The sequence below is a fragment of the Crocuta crocuta genome, unplaced genomic scaffold, assembly GCF_008692635.1.
Source record: "Crocuta crocuta isolate KB4526 unplaced genomic scaffold, BGI_CrCroc_1.0 scaffold162, whole genome shotgun sequence".
In the NCBI taxonomy this organism is placed as follows: Eukaryota; Metazoa; Chordata; class Mammalia; order Carnivora; family Hyaenidae; genus Crocuta; species Crocuta crocuta.
In genome coordinates this window covers 4,684,721-4,705,693 of record NW_027529433.1, presented here as the reverse complement: position 1 = coordinate 4,705,693, position 20,973 = coordinate 4,684,721, and the positions used below count along the sequence as shown (strand labels likewise).

Here is a 20,973-nt window from a genome sequence, read left to right as displayed (position 1 = left end):
AAAAAAAAGAAAAGAAACGAAAAAAAAAAAAAAAAAAAAAAAAAAGGTAAAAACAGAACAAGGCTGGAGTGCTTACACTACCTGACTTCAAGACTTACAATGAGACTATCTGGTAAACAAGGCAGTGTGGTACAGAAAATAGATCAAGGGAACACAATAGAGTCCAGAAACATACTTGCGCTTATATGATCAAGAATTTTTCACAGAAGTAGCAAGGTAATTCAAGGGGGAAAAGAAAGAGTCTTCTTAATAAACGATACCAGAACAAATAAGTGTCTGGGGAAAAAAATCTTGAACCTTATTTACTTGACATCAAGCACAAAATCCAATTTGAAATGTATTATAAAGCAGGCCAAATACTGCTATCCTTAGAAAGTCTACTTAACAAAGTTGGCACTGACTAGCATCTGGAAACTTGAATTTTAGGGGTATTCCCACAGTTGCCTAACTGACAAGGGTGGTTTATAAACAATATGGTTTATGCTCAACATTTGCTTTCCTTTAGGGAGTTTGGAATTTTTGTACATGCTAGGCAGTTAATGCCTCCATGAATAGCCTCCAGTAAAAGAACTAGGCACTAAATCACTAGTGAGTTTTCCTAGAGGACAACACCGCACATATTTTGTCACAATTGATGCTGGAGGAATTATCACTGGGAAAATTACTGGAAAAAGATACTTGGACGCTTGCATCTGGTTTTCTCTTGACTTTACTACAAGCACCTCTTTCAGGGACTGATTTTCTTATGTACCTTTCACTGTAATAAGTCATAACTATGAGTATGACTATATCCTGAGTCCATTGAATCCTCCCAGAATCACTGAACCTATGGGTCACAGACCTATGACATGGATCACTGACCTAAATACAATAGCTAAAACTACCGAACTCTTAGAACACACCAGGAAAAATCTTTGACATTAAATTACGCAAAGATTTAAAAAGGTCACAAAAAACTATGAAGTATAACTGGAAAAAAAAAACCATAAAATGGACTTTCTCAAAATCAAATGTTTGTTTTTTAATTTTTTTTCACATATTATTTATTTTTGAGAGAGAGAGAGAGAGAGACAGAGCACGAGCAGGAGAGGGGCAGAAAGAGGGGGACACAGAATCTGAAGCAAGCTCCAGGCTCCAAGCTGTCAGCACAGAGCCCAATGCGGGGCTCGAACCCACAAACCGTGAGATCATGACATGAACCGAAGTCAGACGCTTAACTGACTGAGCCACCAAGGCGCCCCTCAAATGTTTTTTTTTTTTTAAATATTAAGAAAACAACAAGGTGAGCCACATACCAAGAGAAAATAAATAATAATAACCATCCATCTGACAGAAGACTAGTACCAGAATTCTTACATTTTAATAAGACAAAAAAGATGTGAACAGACATTTTAGGAAACATATGACTAACCAATAAATCATAAAAAGATGCTCAACATCACTAAATACAGGAAAATGTAGGGGCACCTGAGTGGCTCAGTCAGTTAAGTGTCTGACTTCAGCTCAGGTCATGATCTCACCATTTTGGAGTNAGAGACAGAGCACGAGCAGGAGAGGGGCAGAAAGAAGGGGACACAGAATCTGAAGCAAGCTCCAGGCTCCAAGCTGTCAGCACAGAGCCCAATGCGGGGCTCGAACCCACAAACCGTGAGATCATGACATGAACCGAAGTCAGACGCTTAACTGACTGAGCCACCAAGGCGCCCCTCAAATGTTTTTTTTTTTTTTAAATATTAAGAAAACAACAAGGTGAGCCACATACCAAGAGAAAATAAATAATAATAACCATCCATCTGACAGAAGACTAGTACCAGAATTCTTACATTTTAATAAGACAAAAAAGATGTGAACAGACATTTTAGGAAACATATGACTAACCAATAAATCATAAAAAGATGCTCAACATCACTAAATACAGGAAAATGTAGGGGCACCTGAGTGGCTCAGTCAGTTAAGTGTCTGACTTCAGCTCAGGTCATGATCTCACCATTTTGGAGTTAAAAACCTACATCGAGCTCTCTGCTGTCAGCACAGAGCCTGCTTTAGATCTTCTGTCTCCCTCTCTCTCACCCCCTCTCTCAAAAATAAACAAACATTTAAAGAAAAAAAGAAAATGCAAATAAATGTACAATGAAATACCATTATACAGTTAACAATGTGTATTAAAGGGTCGAATAAGGTCAAGTTGGAAGGGATGTGAACCAACTGGAACTCCCATACAATTGCTGGTAGGAATGCAAATGATACATCCACTCTGGAAAACTCTAGGACACTATCTCCTAAAAACTAAATATACAGGGATGCCTGGTGGCTCAGTTGGTTGAACATCTGGCTCTTGATATTGGCTCAGGTTATGATGTCACGGTTAATGGGTTCTGGCAACACAGAGCCTGCCTGGGATCCTCTCTCTCCCTTTCTGGGTACCCCTCCCTGCTTGCTCTTACACTCTCCTTCTCAAAATAAAAAAAAAGTTAAATATACATTTCCCAGATGGTGCAACTTATGTATTCCTACGTAATTAGAATAGAAAAAATTAAAGAAAATTAAAATACAAGAAAAGTTAAAAATTGAAAAATATGACCACACAACATTTTATTCAACTGTACTTCAAAAGGTAAATTTGAAAATTGTAAAGTATAATTACAGTAAAAAAGGAACAAAATGGGAAGACATGAAATAGTACAGCTGAATCTCATAACTGCAGGTAAAAGGAGTCAAGTCGGGGCACCTGGGTGGCTCAGTCAGTTAACCATCCAGCTTTGACTCAGGTCATGATCCCGAGGTTCGTGTTCAAGCCCCACGTCAGGTTCTGTGCTGACAGCTCAGAGCTCAAACCTGCTTCAGATTCTGTGTCTCCCTCTCTCTCTGCCCCTTCCTCTCCCTCTCTCAAGTAAATAAAGAAATGAATAAATAAAACATTTGAAAATATAAAATCCAGATGATACCATACTGTACAGTTTAATTTATAAGAAATTTTTTTTAATAAGAAATTCTAAAAATGACAGAACTAGTGACCAAAAGCAGATCAGTCGTTGCATGGAGACTCAAAATGGATCTCAGCCCTATATGTAAAAGCTAAATCTACAAACGCAGGAAAAAGACAAGTGTAAATCTTCATGACCTTGGATTAAGCATCCATTTCTTAGATATGACACCTCAAACACAAGCAAATGAAAAAACAGAACTGGAATTCATCAAAATTTACAGTGTCTGGGGGTGCCTGGGTGGCTTAGTCGGTTGAGCGTCCGACTTTCGCTTGGGTCATGATCTCGCGGTTCGTGGGTTTGAGCCCCGCGTTGGGCTCTGTGCTGACTGCCAGCTCAGAGCCTGGAGCCTGTTTCAGAGTCTGTCACTCCCTCTCTCTCTGACCCTCCCCTGCTCATGCTGTCTCTCTCTCTCCTAGAAATAAATAAAACATTAAAAAAAAAAAATTTACAGTGTCTGTCCTTCAAAGGACACAATCAAGAAAATGAAAAGATAATCCATAGAATGGGAGAAAATATTTGCAAATTAGACAATTGATAAGAGTCTAGTGTTCAGAATATATAAAGAACTCTAACAATAAACAACAGAAAGAAAATCCAATTATAAAATGGTAAAAGGATCTGAATATTTGTTCAAAGAAGATGCAGAACCAGCCCACAGATGATCAACAGGTTTTTTTATTAGAGAAATGTAAATCCAAATTGCAAAAGCAGTAATGAGATTCCACTTCACACCCTCTAGGATAACTGTAATCTAAAAAACAGACAGTAATTTTTTTTTTTCAAAAAAGAAAAATTAGTATTGGTGAGAATGTGGAGAAATTGTAACTCACATACATTGTTGACAGAAATGTAAAATGATGCAGCGCTGTGCAAGAGTTTGACAGGTCCTCAAAAAAACCCAACAGTAACCATTAAAACCCAGCAATATCACTCCAAGGTACACATACAAGAGAAATCAACAAAGGGGTACACACACAAACTTGCACAAAGTGTTAGTGTTATTCATGATAGCTAAAAAGCGGAAACAACCCAAAAGTCACTGATGAATGAATATAGAAAATTCAATACGTCCATACAATGGAATATTATTCAACAATAAAGAGGACTGAGGTACTTATACACACTACAACATGGGTGATCTTTGAAAACATTATGCTAAGTGAAAGAAGCCAGATACAAAAGTCACATCCCTTACCACTTCATTTATATGAAATGCCCACAACAGGCGAGTCCATAGAGACAGAAAGCAGATTCATGGTTGCGTAGGGCTGGGCGCATAAGGAGTGACTGCTAATGAAAGCAGGATTACTTTTTGAGGTGATAAAAATACAGAGGAAGTAAACAGCAGTCAGTAATGGTTGCATAATTCTGTAAATCACTGAATGACCCACTTTAAAAGTTTATGGCACATTAACTATATTTCAATAATCTTTTAAAAAGAAGAATGACTGAAGCAAAATAATAACCATATATTCTTAGGTGATTTTAGCAATATTTAGAAGTAAAATGTATGATAACTTAGGAAAAGGTAGGAGGGAGAAAATGGAAATTTATTACCATAAGGTTTTCAAAGTATGTATGAAATGCTATAATGTTGATTTTAAGTGAAAAACTCCCTTATATCCTTAATTTCTACATCATAAATCCACCTATCTCCACCTAAAACATCTGTTCTGATGACAGTCCTTGAAAATATTCTTCAGTGAAGACTGCTACTCCTGCCAAACTTTCCAGACTCAAAGAGAGCTAAGCTTATTTCTCACACTGTTGGCAATGGGCAAAGAGGAAGCATGTGCTGGCATTTTCATTCTCATGTATATATCACTACTTCTTACTGAGTAAATGTATCCTCCAATCATTCCCTACATCAGCTGTGAGATCCATGAGAGATGTCATCATAAAATTCTCTTCATTACTACCTTCTATTCTTTAGAAACACAAGCCATTTGTTCAGATCAATCTCTCATCCCCTTCACTTGAACTCTTCATCCTACTCCTCTACTCAATCGCTTCTGCACTGGCTCATACTTTTCTTCTGCACTTTACCAGAAGTCATTAGTCCATATGACCCAAAATTACCTTGGCCTCAAAGTGCTATGAATTCCTATTTCAAACACCATGTATAAACCTACACAGAAACAAGCAGTCAAAGGTTCACACTCCCTCCTGCCGTTCTGCTCACCTCCTACTATATCAAGGCAAGGTATACCAGAGCTAGAATGTTTCAAAAAGAGTCCTAGATTTGGAACGATAATACTTTGATTCAAATACCGCCCTAATACTGAATGAACTTACATCTGTTTCAATGGATATGTGCTATCTTTTTTTTTTTTCTAAGTTTATTTATTTATTTCTTTTGAGAGAGTACACGAGGTGGGTAGGAACAAAGAGAGAAGGGGGGAAATTCCAAGGTAGGTTCTCTACTGTCAGCATGGTGCCTGATGCTACACTTGAATTCACTAACCGGGAGATCAGGACCTGAGCTGAAACCGAAAGTCAGATGCTAAACCAAGTCCCCGGGATATGTGCTATCTTAACATTAAGTCCTCAGAGCAGAATGCCAACTAAACTGGTTCTAGGAATACGCAACAAGTTACCATCATTCATTCAGGTGAATTAAACTCAATTTACTTTTCACATTCGCCATCCAAAAATCCAAATACTGTTTATTCTATTTAAGATTATGAACATTTTAATTATAACAAAATATCTAGTGATACTTATGGATCTTATATAGCATTTCAAAGTAACTAAAAAGTATGATTCTTTTGTAACAGAAGGAATTAGAAAATTATGAATCAAAACAATACCTCAATATTTTTACTGGCCACATTCTTCACAACAGCAGGAAACAGTTCAGATGCATTTTTCCCTTTTGCAATCATCTGAAGAATAGAAGTGGAGTATTAGAGCTGAAACCTTTTATAAATTAGTCATTTGAAAACAAAAATTCTATATACATTATTTAGAAAACTGAATTAGCAAATAAACTGTGGAAATAACAAGCTAAAGTCTTTTTGAATCACCTTACTTATCCCAACTATTTATATCAAAGAACAAGTAATGTCTTGTTTATCAATATAAATATACAGAGGAGCGTTGGTGGTATAGTGGTGAGCATAGCTGCCTTTCAATATAAATATACAAATACATAGACACATTAAAGAAAAAATACATAGTAGTTCAAGACATACAATGAAATATTTACAACAGTTTCCTTTAACCTAATGAAGCTATAAATACTTTTAAAATATTTGTACTGTTATTTTCCACGTTCTTACATTAAAGTTATACTGTATTTGCAATGGGGATGGTGGAGAATAAAAGTTATTTCATTTTGAACAAACTATTTCTTCCTTGGCTTTCTTTTCATAGGTTTCCCTATCTCCAACCATTCCCTTTCAAAATTCCCTTCACCAAGTCGTCCTCTCTGCTCACTAAGTTCTGTATATCACCACCTTCATCTCTGAAACTCCTCTAACATTTCATTCACCCTCATCATTTAACTCTCGTGCTATGGGGATCAATTCCCCAAACTCCTCCCCTGACTCTGAGCCCTAGTTCCACTTCTGTAACTGGACATCATTAGATGTCTCTCTCACCTCAAACTTGCTATCTAAAACCAAACTCATTTTTTCATGATAAAATAGCATTTGTGCTACAAGTTCCTATTTCCACCAATTTTCCCAGATACCAGAAACCACACATTTATCTTGGTCTCTTCCCACACCTACACAGTAACTAGGTCCTCTTGTGATGTCTTTGTACAATCACGTTAATCCTTTCTTACTGTTACTATCCTAAAAAAGGTCAATATCATCTCACAAAGGTCTTTTCCAACAGACTCCTGCTCCTGTCCATAATGTACATAACTGACAGTTTCACATGCTTAAAACATTACTGTGTACATGTCAGCCCCTCTCAAAGATTTCAAAAGACACTGACTGCCTAAAAATCCCAACTATTTCACTTAATATTAAATGCCCTCACAATTTGCAACATCCCTTTTGAGCTTATCAACCATTACTGTTCTACACGAACACTATTATCAAAGTAAACTGACCTACTTACTACCGGAACATTCTCTGGCTCCTCTATGCCTTATTACAGCCCCCAAGTCCATTCTTTTTACTTTTCACAGTTCTCCAAAATTCTAAGCATTCTCCCTCCCTAGAGCCATCTAAAAATACCTGGCCCACATTGCTGTTCAATTCTAATTTCCTCCAGAATTTTTAAACTCACACTCTTCATTTGGAATTTCCTATGTGCTATATTTTATTTCTATTTATTGTAGTTTTATGTCTACCTGTATCCCCATTTCCTTCACAATCTCAGAATATATCTTTATATCTTTTAATCATCTAGACTTTGGTAGCTACAAAACAAAGTTTAAATGACAGAATGATTTTCTGGAAAGGGATTCTCCATGAATTACACACCATATCTAAAAACTACCTAAAAGAGATGGAAGGGATTAGTTTTAAAAATTCATGACAAATGTTTTATTATACACTATGTGATATTTTAAGCATTAAAATCCCAATTAGCCATTTTCAATAAGATCTTTCTACATGATGGCTTAAAAACACTCTAATATAAGCTAGTCTTTTCATCTTCTATTTCCTTACCTATCATATTATGATTTGAGTATTCTCTGAAACCTGCTGCATATTACGGAAGGTTCACAAAATACTGCAGCTAAAACACCTTTATTATGATTTTTTCACCTCCCTCAATTTCCTCATCTGTAAAATAAGGAGAGAGGGAACAAACATTTTCTAGGGCCCACGGCTTAAGTTATTGACTGAATACCTGAAGTTGGAGATCATGTCCCATTTTATCCTATTCCAAGGATTGATTCCCTAACTGTTCTACAGAACATTATTCAAAAAGATGTTAATAGATGAGGGGAAAAAAAAAAAAATCCTACAGTCAAATTCATTCAACAAATATTTGCCGAAAGGCACTATATGCCAGGGACTATTGTAGGCCTTGGGGATACAACTATGAAGAGCACACAGTCCTTGCCTAGTGACGCTTACTTTCTATTGGGGGCTAGGAACAATAAATAAATAAATACAATGTGTGAGACGGTAAAACAGAGCACTACGGAAAAAAATAAAGGACTGTATGAGAAATGGAAAATGCCAGGGTGGCGGTGGGAGCTGCTCTTTTAGGTTTTGTTTAGTGTTTTCGTGATATATATCTCCCACCCTTATATTTTTAACCTATGTCTTTATATTAAAAGTGGGTTTCTCCTACAGAACATATAGTTGGATCTTAATATTTTCATCCAATCTGACAATCTGTTTTTAGTTGGTAACTTTAGTTCACTCACATTTAATACAATTATTGGTGTGGTTAGATTCAGGTCTACAATTTTTTTTAAGTTTATTTATTTTGAAAGAGACAGAGAGCAAGCAGGGGAGGTGTGGGGGGCGTGGGTAGAGGATCCAAAGCGGGCTCTGTGTTAACAGCACAGAGATCGATACAGGGCTCGAACTCACAAACCATGAGATCATGATGTGAGCCAAGATCAAGAGTCAGTCACTTAGCTGACTGAGCCACCCAGGAGCCCCCAGGCCTACAATTTTTTTTTTTTTAATTTTTTAATGTTTTATTTATTTCTAGGAGAGAGAGAGACAGCATGAGCAGGGGAGGGTCAGAGAGAGAGGGAGACACAGAATCTGAAGCAGGCTCCAGGCTCTGAGCTGTCAGCACAGACCCCGACACGGGGCTCGGACTCACGAACCATGAGATCATGATCTGAGCCGAAGTCGGACGCTTAACTGACTGAGCCACTCAGGCGGCCCCCCAGGTCTACAATTTTATTATTTGTTTTCTGTTCACTGCGTGTGTTGTTTATCTGATCTCTGTCATTCCCATTATTTGTGAACTTGTTAGTATTTGGTATTTTAATGTTTATACTGATTTTTTGTTCATATTTTTTTGAAGAACTTTTAGGGTTCTTCCTCTAGGGATTATTAGATAGATAAATCAAGATCCAACAAACCTTTCACAGTCTACTTAGGTTTAATATTGTACCAGGTCAAATAAAATGTAGAAACCTTACAACCAGACAGGCCCTTTAATCCCACCTCCATGATAGCCTTTATATTATAGCTATCCTATCTATCTACATCTATTTGAAACCTCCAGACAGTGGTATAACTTAAGAAGAATAAAATTAGTCCTTTATGTTTGCCAAATACAATGGACCCTTGAACAATGCACAGGTTAGGGGTATCAATACCCTGTAGATTCGAATATCGATGTCTAACTTTTGACTCCTCCCCCAAATTAACTACTCATAGCCTCCTTTTGAATGGAAGTCCTTTGGATAACATAAACAGCTGATTAACATATATTCTATATGTTAGTTATATTATATACTGTACTCTGCTAATAAACTAGAGCAAATATTAAGAAAATTATGAGAAAAATATCATAAGGAAGAGAAAATACATTGACAGTACTATACTCTAAAAACAACATGTATAAGTGGACCCATGCAGTTCAAATCTGTGCTGTTCAAGCACCACCTCTGTCTTCTTTCAGTACTTTAAAGATGTTCCACTGTCTTCTGGCTGCCATAGTTCTGATGTTATTAAAATCACTGGTCCTTGGGACACCTGGGTGGCTCAGTTGGTTAAGCGTCCAACTTCAGCCAAGGTCATGATCTCACGGTTCATGGGTTTGAGCCCCATGTCGGGTTCTATGCTGACAGCTCAGAGACTGGAGCCTGCTTCAGATTCTGTGTCTCCCTCTCTCTCTGCCCCTCCCCCACTGGTGCTCGGTCTCTCCCTCTCTCTTCCTCTCGAAAATAAATTTAAAAAAGCAAACAAGAAAAAAATATTTAATAAATAAATAAAAATAAAATCACTGGTCCTTGTGTGTGATGTATCATTGTTTTTCCAGGTACTTTCAAGATTATTTCTTTATTTTTGGTTTTCCATAGTTTAAGTGCTATGTGTTTAGGAATAGTTTTCTTTGGGTTTATCCTGATTGGAGATCAGTGAACTTTTCATCTGTAAGTTTATGTCATTTGTTAATTTGGGTAGTTTTCAGTCATTATTTCTTCAAATATTTTTACTGCCCCAATCTCATTCTCTCCTCCTTTTGGACATATTTGTTAGATCCTTTGATATTATCCAACAAAACCCTGAGGCTACGTTCTATTCTTTTCCTTTTACTAATCTATTCTGAAAACTAATTTTTAATGCTCTGTCTTCAACTTCTGGCTCTTCCTTCTGTTATATTTATTTTGCTATTGAGTCAATCCAGGATATATTTTATTTTAAATACGATTTAAAAAAATACCAGATTATTTCAGGCATGACAGAAATTTCAACAAACTTCTACATGATGTAGTTCACTTATAATACTTCGGGAAAAAACTAATTATAAGAACACCTTCTACTGAATAAAAGACACGAGAAATGTCTATTCAAGTCCTCTATCCATTTTTAACTGCATTATATTTTAGATGTTGAGTTGTATGAGTTCTTTACATATATTGGATATGGATTCCTATATGATGGGGGGATATGTTTTTACATATTTGAAAATATTTTTTCCCATTCNGGATATATTTTATTTTAAATACGATTTAAAAAAATACCAGATTATTTCAGGCATGACAGAAATTTCAACAAACTTCTACATGATGTAGTTCACTTATAATACTTCGGGAAAAAACTAATTATAAGAACACCTTCTACTGAATAAAAGACACGAGAAATGTCTATTCAAGTCCTCTATCCATTTTTAACTGCATTATATTTTAGATGTTGAGTTGTATGAGTTCTTTACATATATTGGATATGGATTCCTATATGATGGGGGGATATGTTTTTATATATTTGAAAATATTTTTTCCCATTGAGGCTTGTCTCATCACAATGTTGTAGTGTCATATGATGCACAAAGATTTTAATTTTGATACAGCCCTAATTATCTATTCTTTTCTTTTGTTGTTCACTTTTTGGTTCATACCTAAGAAATCTCTGACAAGTCTAATGTCATCAAACCTTTGCCCTATGTGTAAAGGGCAAACTACACATAAAAAAAAAAAAGCACATAAAAGCTCTAACTTTTACAGTTTTAGCTCTTATATTTAGGTCTTTGATTCATTTTGCCTTATTTTATAGATAGTATTAGGTAGGGATCTAAATTTATTTTCTTGCAGGTGGATATCTAGTTTTCCAGCACCATTTATTAAAGACTATACTTTTATAATTGAATGGTCTCACACCCTTGTCAAAAATCATTTGACCACATACTTAAGGGTTTACTTCTGCATGTTCTATTGGGTATATATGTCTGTCTTTATGACAGCATCACTCACACTCTTTTGATTAGTGTAGCTTTGTAGTAAGTTTTCAGATCAGCAAGTATGAGACTTATAAATTTGTTCAAGACTGTTTTGGTTATTCAGAGTCTATATGAATTTTAGGATAGACTTACCTGTTTTTGTAAGTAATATCACTGGGATTTTGATAGGAATTACACTGAATATGTAGATCACTTTGATAGTGACATCTTAAAAATATTAAGTCTTCTAATCCATGAACATAGGATCTCCTTCCATTTATTTGTATCTTCTCTAATTTCTGTCAGCCATGCTTTTCAGTTTTCAAGGTATAAGTCTTTTGCCCCCCTAGTTTATTCCTCTTATTTTATTCCTTTTAATGCTACTATAAATAGGACTATTTTCTCAATATTTTTCTTGAATTGTTCATTGTCAGTTATACAGATGCAAGTAATTATTATGTGATGATTTTCTATATTATAACTTTGTTCAATTCATGTATTACTTTTAAAACATTTCTGTAAAATATTTAGTTTTTAAAAATGAAAGCATGTTGTCTGTGAACAAAGATAATTTTAGTTCTTCCTTTCCAATATGGGTGCCTTTTATTTCATTTTCTTGGCTACCTGTTCTGGCTAAAACCTCCAGTACTATATTGAACAGAAGAGACAAAAGCAGGCATCTTGATCTTTTTCCTTATTGAAGAAAAGCTTTCAGTGTTTCACTGCTGACTATGATGTTAGCTGTGGGTTTTTTATACATGGCCTTTAATATGTTGAGGTAGTTTCCTTCTAGTCCTAGTTTGTTCAGTGTTTTATCATGACAGAGTGTTAAATTCAGCCAAATTCTTTTCCTCTATCAAAGGACTATATGGTGGATTTTTTCCCCTTCATTCTGTTAATGTAGTGTATTATAATAACTGATTTTCATATGTTGCTCATGTTTTTTTTATAAATAATGAATAATTTTCTAGATCCAAAAATCGACAATAATTTCTTAAACTCAGGGGGAAAAAAAGGGGAGAAATTGTGGCTTTTCTAAATTTTAACTGGCTTCATTTTTCACAGTAACCAAGATGACTTATTTATAAATAAAAGTTTAAAATTTTTGATTTTATAAATACTGGTTAATTTATAAGGAAGGAACAAAGGGAGGGGAGGGGGAAGGGAAGGAAGCAAGAAAGGTAGATCTTAGAGTTTCAGACCCAATTCCAACTCAAAAAATCAGCAACCAAGAATAAATGAAGAAATAGAAAATGAACTGATCCTTCATTTATATTCCAGAAAGTTAACAGTGGACCAAAATTGATAGAAAACTCACTAAGGTGTTATATTACTAGTGAAAACTCAGACCTGGTTATTGAATGGGTCCTGTTATATACCAACATGGCAGAAAAATCTTGGCCCATAAGCAATTTCCAACCCAAGAACAACAAGATGCCAGCATCAGCCACAAGATGGATCTTTTAAAGTACACACACAACTGAAACATTTTTGTTAAAGGAAAAAAGAGAGGAATGAACAATGTCTAGAAAGGTTTAAGCCAAAAATGTTATTCATACATTAACTCAAGACAGTAAGAATTGCACATTATTAGTTTCTTTTTCTTAAATGGACTTTCTCAATCCAACAATAATAACATACCAGTTGTGTTTGGTTTAAGATCTTTACAAAAATATTTACAAAAACATATGCAACTTGGAAATTACTTCTACTTTTCTTAGGGTCAGTAATATCCAACCAAATACCTTGTTAAGATGAATGGCTATGAAAATCGGATATATCAGTAACTTTATCTGGGATTTTAAGAATCTTATCAAAGACAAGTCCAGATTTCCTCATTATCTCATAACTACAAAAACAAGTAAACTAATCAGAGAAAAACTTTCAACGTCAAAGAAAATATAGAGAAGATTCAATACACCAAAGATTTCAATACAAGTATTCCATTCCTCTAAGGACAACTCATCAGTATTTTGCTAAAAAACTTATTTCTAAACTCACTATATGAAACAATACATTTCAAAGTCTCCTTAGTTCACCACATTTCACCAAGCCAAGCTAAAACATGGACGTGTGCTATAAACATGAGACACATACTTTCCAGAAATATTAAGAAAAATAACGTATGAGTGCTTCAACTTGAGTCTTGCTGTGTGAGAGCTGACCACAAGATTTTGAAGTAGGTAGCTTTTCTCCCCCAGGGATGCTTTGGCATACATGAGACTTTATTCAGCATATCAAACACTGGAAACATTACCCCATGATACTAAGTAAGTCTCAGATATTACCAAAGAAAGATAATAAAATAAACTGTGACTACCAACATGGTTTCACACTGGTAGATACTGCTGAAAAGATTCTCTACTGAATCACAGGACTACCAACTACGAAAGACAGTCAGATGTGCACTGCCAGCACTTTGATGTATTTGAGAAAAAAACATGGAAAATGCCCAACATTTAAAATTTTGGCAGATTAAATTTAGAAATGTTTCTAACTATGATGAAAAGACATTAAAACTACTCTGCAATCAAATAAAGTGATTAAACCCCACTTTCAAGGCTCATGGAATTTAAACTATAAAGAGAAATTTAAATTTTAAAAATTACGTTAAGAAAATATAAGAAACTTTAAAACCAATATAAAATTCTAACTGACTGATTTCCAGGAAGCTACTTCTAGCCAAAAGATGTTTTGAAATGATATCCACATACATGAACAGAAAAAATTTTTAATGTTTGTATAAGGTTCCACATAGAAATACGGTGCTACCTAGAAATCACATTAGAAACTGGACAAACGTAAAGGTGAACAAATGATTGCTATAATAGCTCACTGAAAAATTTCAAAGTAAAATAACTACTCATTACTTAATAAAAGGGAATTAGCAAACAGTAATTGCTGATAGAAAATTGAAATATATCATTCAAAAGCATCAAAAACACACGCTGTTTAGAAAAAGTATTAACAAAATACTAGAACTTAAAATGTAACACTAAAAACTATAATACAGTGTTGAGAAAAATTAAAGATGACCTAAACAAGTGAAGAAACAGAATCCTGAGCATGAGTCATAAGGCAAAATACTGTTAAAGTGCTAATTCTTCCAAGGCACCTGGGTGGCTCAGTCAGTTAAGTGTCTGACTTTGACTCAGGTCATGATCTTGTGGTTTGTGGGTTCGAGCCCCACGTTGAGGTGTGTGCTGATAGCTCAAAGCCTGGAACCTGCTTTGGATTCTGTGTCTCCCTCTCTCTCTCTCTCTCTCTGTGGGCCCCTCCCCCACTTGTATACTATCTCCCTCTCCCCAAAAATAAGCAAAAAAAAAAAAATTTTTATGTTAATTCTCCTCAAAGTGATATACAGAGTTAATGCAATTCTAATACAAATCCCAGACTTTTTTTCATATAAAAAATGAGTTAAAAATATTTGAAAATAAAATATAAATCTCTCATAACTTCCAAAAAATGTAATTGTCTATGCAGAAAATCCCAACATGGGAACTGTAAAACAGATAGAGCTAAGAGAATTCACTAAGACCAGACGCAGAACGAAGAAAACTTCCTTATTTTCCTATATAACAGTAACAATTAATGTTAAAAATATAATGAAGGGGACCATTCATAATGGTCACTAGGGTTTAAAAATAAACAGAAATTGATCAAACAAGTAATGTACATCATGTCTAGGATAAAAACTACAAAATATAAATACAATGTTACTGAAAGACAGGGAAAGAGGGGTGAAAGGAAGAAGGTTAATATATAAATTCCATATTATCCTAATCAAATTTCAAAAATAATTTTTGCTATTGATAGTAATGGAAATTGAAAAACAGAAGAAAAAATGCTTACAATTTTCAGGCTATTAAATGACCAAAAAATATCCTTTAGTTAATGAATATCCCTCTTTGTAGAAGTCAAAATATTGTCGTACATAATCTTATTTTGTCTTCAAAATGATTAGCTTTTCCTACCTCAGAAAAAAATATCTTGATATTAGAGACAGAGAAATATCTCAGAAAAACAGAATTAAAACACAAGTTTCTGAATTGTGACACTCCAAACTTCTTCCAAAACATTTTAGACAGGTTAAACTAAGCTAATATTAAAGGGAAAATGGCATGCTTTAATATTTCATTTAATATGTATTTAAAATAGTCACTATGTGTCTATTTTCCAATATTAAGATGATCTATTTTACCTACCCCAACAATCCGTTTCATAGCATCCAATTTAGCAGAATCTTTGTTGCTCTCCAACATTTGCTTTAGATCTTCATTCCTATACAAAAGAGAAGAAAAAGAATCCATATTTCAATATTTTACATTACAAAGCTATTAAAATACATCGTTTCTTAGGAATTAGAAATAATGATGAGCAGGATGCCTGGATGGCTCATTCGGTTAAGTGTCTGACTCTTGATTTAGGCTTAGGTCATGATCTCACAACTCGTGAGATCAAGCCCCTGCATCAAGCTCTACATGGAGCATGGAACCTGGTTGAAATTCTCTCTCTCCCTCTTCCTCTGCCCCTCCCACACACCCACTTTCCCTCTCTCTCTCTCTCTCTCTCTCTCTCACTCTCACACTCTCAAAATAAAATATGTTAGTAGGAGTATGATGTTAAGAGTGATTATGATGAGATCTCAAATGGAAATGAGCAGTCACTGGAAACTGGAGAAAAGGTAATCCTTGTTATAAAGTGGCAAGAACTTGAATAATTTTTTTTTTTTATGTTTTATTTATTCCTAGGAGAGAGAGAGAGAGAGACAGCGTGAGCAGGGGAGGGTCAGAGAGAGAGGGAGTGACAGACTCTGAAACAGGCTCCAGGCTCTGAGCTGGCAGTCAGCACAGAGCCCGACACAGGGCTCAAAACCACGAACCGCGAGATCATGACCTAAGCGAAAGTCGGACGCTTAACCGACTAAGCCACCCAGGCGCCCCATAAATTTTCTTCTAGTGTCATATGGAAAGTAGAAGTTGAAAGTGATGAACTTGGATATTTAGCTGAGGAGATTTCTAAGCCAAGTATTAAAGGCACAGCCTGATTTCTCTTTGATGCTTACAGTAAAATGAGAAAGAAAGATAAACTGAAGGAACTGTTAAGCAAAAAGAACTAAAATTGAAGATTTGGAAATTTTTCAGCCTATCCATATTGTAAAATATTAAGAATGCGTCTTCAGACCTTTTTCAAAAGCGTGGCTGGAAAATTACTTACTTGGTCAAGAGATCACGGGTACCACTCATGAATAAAATCAGATGCCATAACAAAGGCCAGGAATAGAAATGGGATTATATAGCAGGGACACTGCCAGCTTGGAGTAAAAGGGTGAAAAGGAACAAAATGAAGGAAGTCTGTCAGAATTCTGGATTCTACTGGACAGGACAAGGTGAGGACACAGAGAGAAGGCAACCATCTGTAAGCCAAGGAGAGAGCCTTGAGGAGAAACCTATAGTCTGCCTATAGTCTGATGGTAGACTTCTAGCCTCTTGAACAGTGAGAAATAAATTTCTGTTAATCAAGCCACCCAGTCTGTGATATTTTGTTATTGCAGCTGTAGCAAACTAATACAGACAACAATGAACAATTCACTGAAGGAGACATAGAAATGGTAAAAAGTACATTTAAAGATAATTAATTCCACTGGCTACTAGAGAAATGTAAATTAAAACCACAGCAAAAAGCACTACACATATATCAGAATGGTTCTCATCTAAAATAAAAAAAATAGTAACAACACCTAATGATAGTGATGGCACAGAGGAAATGGATCACACATATACTGCTGGTGGGAATTTAAAAGGATACAGCTACTAAGCAGTTTGGCAGTTTTATATAACTAGCCGTGAAATTATCATACAACCAAGTAAGTTCATTCTTGGGTATCTACCCCTGGGAAATGGAAATTAATACACAAAAACCTACACACAAGGGGTGCCTGGGTGGTTCAATTGGTTAAGTGTTCAACTTCAGCTCAAGTCATGATCTTGTGGTCCAGGAGTTCAAGACCCGCGTTGGGATCTGTGCTGACAGCTCAGAGCCTGGAACCTGCTTCAGAACCTGTGTCTCCCCCTCTCTCTGCCCCTCCCCACTCACATGCTGTCTCTTAAAACTTAATAAATGTTAAAAAAAAATTTTCTAACCTGCACAGAAGTATTCACAGCAGCTTTTATTCCTATCAGCCAAAATGGAAACAACAGAGATGTCCATCAATGGATGAATGGTTCAACACACTGTGGTACATCCATAGCATGGGTGTACCCATAAAACCCATAAAAAATTGTTTTTTTTCAACTATAAGTTAAAAACTTAACTTATAACAATTGTGACTCATCTATGAGAAAACAGACCAATCAAAACTGAATGGTCAGGCGCACCTGGGTGGCTCAGTCAGTTAAGTGTCCGACTTCAGCTCAGGTCATGATCTTGTTTGAGCCCTGTGTCGGGCTCTGTGCTGACAGCTCAGATCCTGGAGCCTGCTTCCTATTCTGTGTCTCCCTCTCTCTCTGCCCTTCCCCTGCTCATGCTCTCTCTCTCAAAAATAAACATTAAAAAAAAATTTTTTAAATGAATGGTCAAAACAAAAATGAGTGGTCAAGAGGCATCTGGCTGGCTCTGTTGGTGGAGCATGCAGCTCTCAGTCTCTGGGGTTTTAAGTTTGAACCCCATGTTGGGTGAAGAGATAAGTTAAAAATAAAATACTTTTAAAAATAAATGAATGGTTGAAATATGTGGACAGACATTTCACAAAAGAACAGAAATGCCAATAAGTACATGAAAAAATACTTACAATCATTAATTATCAGGTAAATGCATACTAAATGAGATATTACACACCCATTAGAACAGTTCAAATTAATAGACTAACAGTAACAAATGTTGCCAAGGCTCTGGAGCAATTTGAACTCTCATGCATTGCTGGTGGGAATATAAAAACAACAACAACAAAAACCAACACTTTGGAAAATTGGGCAATTCTTACAAATTTAAGAATCATATGACCTACCCATTCTACTTCCCAGAAAAATTAAAAAAAAAAAAAAATTCCACATGATGACTTACATGAATATTCACAGCAACTTTATTCATAATAGTAAAAAACTGGAAAAAATATAAATGTACATCAGTAAAATGTCACTTAGCCAGACACTGGAATACTACTCAACGATGAAAACAAATTAATTACTGATACATGCAACAAGGTGGATGAATTCTCAAAATCATTATTCTGAGTGAAAGAAGTCAGACACAAAACAGCGTGATTTAATTCATTTAAAATTATAGAAAATGCAAACTAATCTGTAGAGACTGAAAGATCAGTGGTATCCTGCGGTCATGGGGTAGAATGAGAATTGGACAGCAAAGCAACATAAGAAAACTGTATTCCATAAGAAGACAGAAACGTTCTGTATCTTCTTAACTGAGGTTGTGACTGAACAGGTGCATATATCTGTCAAAACATCTAATTACATCTTTAAGTTAACTTATTGTGTGCAAATTATATCTCCATAAAGTTGATATTAAAAACTTTCATAATGTTTTTATTCACATGTATAAATAAAATGCTGAGTTCTCCAAAGAAAACTAAAAGACATACACCTATCTTGAGAAAAATATTACTAGGGACCAGATAAGCCACTATTTTATATACTTAGAAATCAGAGTATCATATTTAAGCTCCATTCATGCTTACCCAAGAATTTAAATCACTGAACATTATTTGAGTACATCAAAGGAAAATTCTCTCGACTGACTGTAAGAAACTGACAGGAAACTAAGAGTGTACTATTACATATTTTAACTACTTGCAGTAGTTACTAGTTTATAATTAGCAATCTTTCATACTTTTTACAATAAAGCCTGCAGAAAAAAGAAAAACATTTACTCTACATGGCTCCTTCATCAAACAGTTCAAACACCAAAAACAAACTATCAGAAGCCCTTTCGTCTCATCTTAAGGCCTGCAAATAGATCAGAAGAGCTTCCCTAACTACAAATAGAAAGCCTGGACACAAAAGTACTTTAGTTTTTGCATATTTCACAAATTTAAGCCCAATGTAGGCAGTAAGCACCAAACAAGAATGATCAATCAGGTGTTATTATAGGATAAGTTGTGTCCCTTCCAAAATTTCTATGAAGTCCTAACCCCAAAGAACATAGGTATTTGGAGACTAGCTTTTACAGAGGTAATTAAGCTAAAAAGAGGCCAAAATGGGTGGGCCTCAATCCAACATGGCTGATGTCTTTGTAAAACCGGATCAGGACACAGACACACAAAGACAAGGGAGAACCAGGTGAGGACACGCAAGCTGGCGGCCATCTGCACGCGAGAGGGAGGCCTCAGAAGAAATCCAAGTTGCCAACACCTAGATTCGTAGACTTCTAGCCTCCAGAAACTGGGAGAAAATAAATTTCTTTTAAGCCACAATCTGTGGCATTCTGTTATGGCAGCCATAGCAAACTAATATGTTAAATGTTGCAAACTGTCACTGCATTAAAATATATATATAACTATATATATTTTTTTTTTTTACAAAAAAGAGTATAAGCAATGAAATTTATCATGGAAAAAGAATATTGTTCCTTTCCAAGCAGCTCATAAAATTAAATACACTGGTGATTACCAGTGGGACACAAAAATAATTAAACTATTTAAAAACTGACTTTTTTCTATTAATTAAACATACACCTAGAAATACACTAGTAGAAAAATCAATATATAAAAACTATATCTGATAATATTCAACTACCAAACATTAAAATACTATAAATATTCACCAAAATGCACTTAGAAAACCTTCTCTCTTTTTTTTTTAATGTTTATTTATTTTTGAGAATGAGAGAGAAGGGCAGAGGCAGACAGAGAGGGAGACAGATGGTCCGAAGAAGGTTCTGCACTGACAGCAGAGAGCTCAAGGTGGGGCTTGAACTCAGGAACCAACTGTGAAATCATGACCTTAACCAAAGTTGGACACTTAACTGACTGAGCCACCCAGATTACCCTAATCCCTCCTTAAAAGTCCTCACTCTTCCACATAGCTAAGGTAACTGAAAATGGAGAAAAAATAATGGAATCTCGCATGAGGGGTTTTTTCCTTCTACTTTTTGTTAGTTTTCAACTTTACTCAATGACCATGTATATACTCACATAAATGAAAAATCTAACCCCCCCCCAAAAAAAAGCTTAAAAACCTTACTAGGGGTAAAAAAGCAAAAAAACTGACCGAATTAGATAGGGAATAATAGAACGAAAATATGATCACACAAACACATGTCAAAAGAAAATTCATTCTCTTGTGTCTGACAGCCTTACCATCCTTTCCCTAAGATTTTTCCACCATTCTTGACCAGTGTTAGAGAAGTGAGCAATAAATAACAAAGTGTCAACTTTTAGGACAACCCAAACTCTCCAACCCTCTGAGTAATTTTATTCATGGCCTAATGGAAACTTGGTTTGTTCCTTTTAAGCTTGAGAAGCCAGAGTCCTCTTCCCAACTATTTTTAGGTAATGGCTCACTCTTTCAAATTAAGAAAAAGAAAACAAGATCTCAACATTAAAACCAAAGATTGTGCTGTTCATGTTTAACATAGTCTTCAACAACAAATATAAGTATCTTTTGTGTTAACACGGGCAGATAGCTAATAGTCTGAGGTTCTGAGAAAAGGCATGAGA

At 35.4% G+C, this 20,973-nt stretch overlaps 1 protein-coding gene and 1 pseudogene across 1 annotated transcript in view; both read right to left on the bottom strand.

Moving 5' to 3' along the window:
* The window catches only part of LOC144228042 (high mobility group protein B1 pseudogene), a 13,771-nt pseudogene extending 8,137 nt beyond the window's left edge, over window positions 1-5,634 (bottom strand).
* Window positions 1-20,973, bottom strand: part of AP3B1 (adaptor related protein complex 3 subunit beta 1) — a 270,204-nt gene that overhangs the window by 210,619 nt on the left and 38,612 nt on the right. Inside the window, 2 exon segments of the mRNA XM_077759898.1 lie at window positions 5,798-5,872; window positions 15,506-15,581. Of these exon segments, the coding sequence (XP_077616024.1) occupies window positions 5,798-5,872; window positions 15,506-15,581 (151 nt within the window).